At 57.0% G+C, this 992-nt stretch overlaps 1 protein-coding gene across 1 annotated transcript in view; it reads left to right on the top strand.

Moving 5' to 3' along the window:
* Positions 1 to 992, top strand: part of ANKRD52 (ankyrin repeat domain 52) — a gene marked incomplete at its 3' end in the record, with an annotated part of 8799 nt that overhangs the window by 5936 nt on the left and 1871 nt on the right. Inside the window, 3 exon segments of the mRNA XM_010010770.1 lie at positions 281 to 368; positions 689 to 772; positions 913 to 992. The exon segment at positions 913 to 992 is cut by the window's right edge and continues 12 nt beyond it. Coding sequence (XP_010009072.1) covers positions 281 to 368; positions 689 to 772; positions 913 to 992 — 252 coding nt within the window.

Below are 992 nucleotides of genomic sequence, written 5' to 3'. Positions count from 1 at the left end.
TTCTGGCAGCAGGGAAGCAGGTTATCCCGCTCTTGCCCTCTGCTTCCGGAGCTCACAGCCTCTTGGAAATGGCAGCATGAATCTGGGGGGAGGATGGGGGTGTTTGCCCTCCTTAAGAAAGGAATGAAATAGGAAAACAGGGATTAGGGAAGAGCTGAGGCTGCTTCCTCCAGGGCTGCAGCCCCTGGGGGCTCTTTGGACCTTCCATCCCTCCTTGCTGTTCCAAGTGAGGAACCACAGGCTGAATGCTGATGTTCTTCTGTCCCCTCTTTCCTCCCAGGGCATGAAGATTGTCTTGAATTGTTACTTGAACACAACCCATTTGCATACCTAGAAGGAAACCCCTTTACTCCATTGCACTGTGCAGTGTAAGTGGCACCTGGGACCCACTTTGGGTGCTTCCCAGTCGGGTGATGTGAGAGAGGGGATCCATGGTCTGAGTGGAGGAGCTCCAAACCCTGCTCTTCTCACCAAGGGCTCTGCCCTGGGCAGCAGCAGCTCCTCAGGTCCCACTGAGCACAGAGGGGTTTGGGGCTGGTGGTGGTTCCTTGGCTCTGTGCTTCCTTGGGTAACGGGTTGTTCCACCCTAAACCCCTCCAGAGCCCCGGGAACGTGCTGCTCACTCCCTCTGCAGCCGGGTCGATGCTGTTTAGTCTTGGTCTCACTTCCCTCTTCCTCCCCACCACAGAATTAACAACCAGGATGGCACTGCTGAAATGCTGGTGGAAGCATTAGGTGCCAAGATTGTTAATAGCAGAGATGCCAAAGGAAGGTGAGTCCAGGCCTGTCCCTGTCCCTCCCTTGTTGCCCAGCCCCTGGGCAATGGCTGTGGCTTCCACACGCCTCCCCATGGCCCAAAGGGCCCCTGATGTCCCTGTGCCCTCCTCTTCACCCGCGCTCTTGTCTTGCCAGGACACCCCTTCACGCTGCTGCCTTTGCAGACAACGTCCATGGTTTACAGCTGCTCCTGCGCCACCAAGCCGAGGTGGACC

Source organism: Nestor notabilis, unplaced genomic scaffold (assembly GCF_000696875.1).
Source record: "Nestor notabilis isolate BGI_N333 unplaced genomic scaffold, ASM69687v1 scaffold12443, whole genome shotgun sequence".
Taxonomy (NCBI): Eukaryota; Metazoa; Chordata; class Aves; order Psittaciformes; family Psittacidae; genus Nestor; species Nestor notabilis.
Note: the sequence above shows the minus strand (reverse complement) of the source record. Positions and strands in the feature narration are given on the sequence as shown.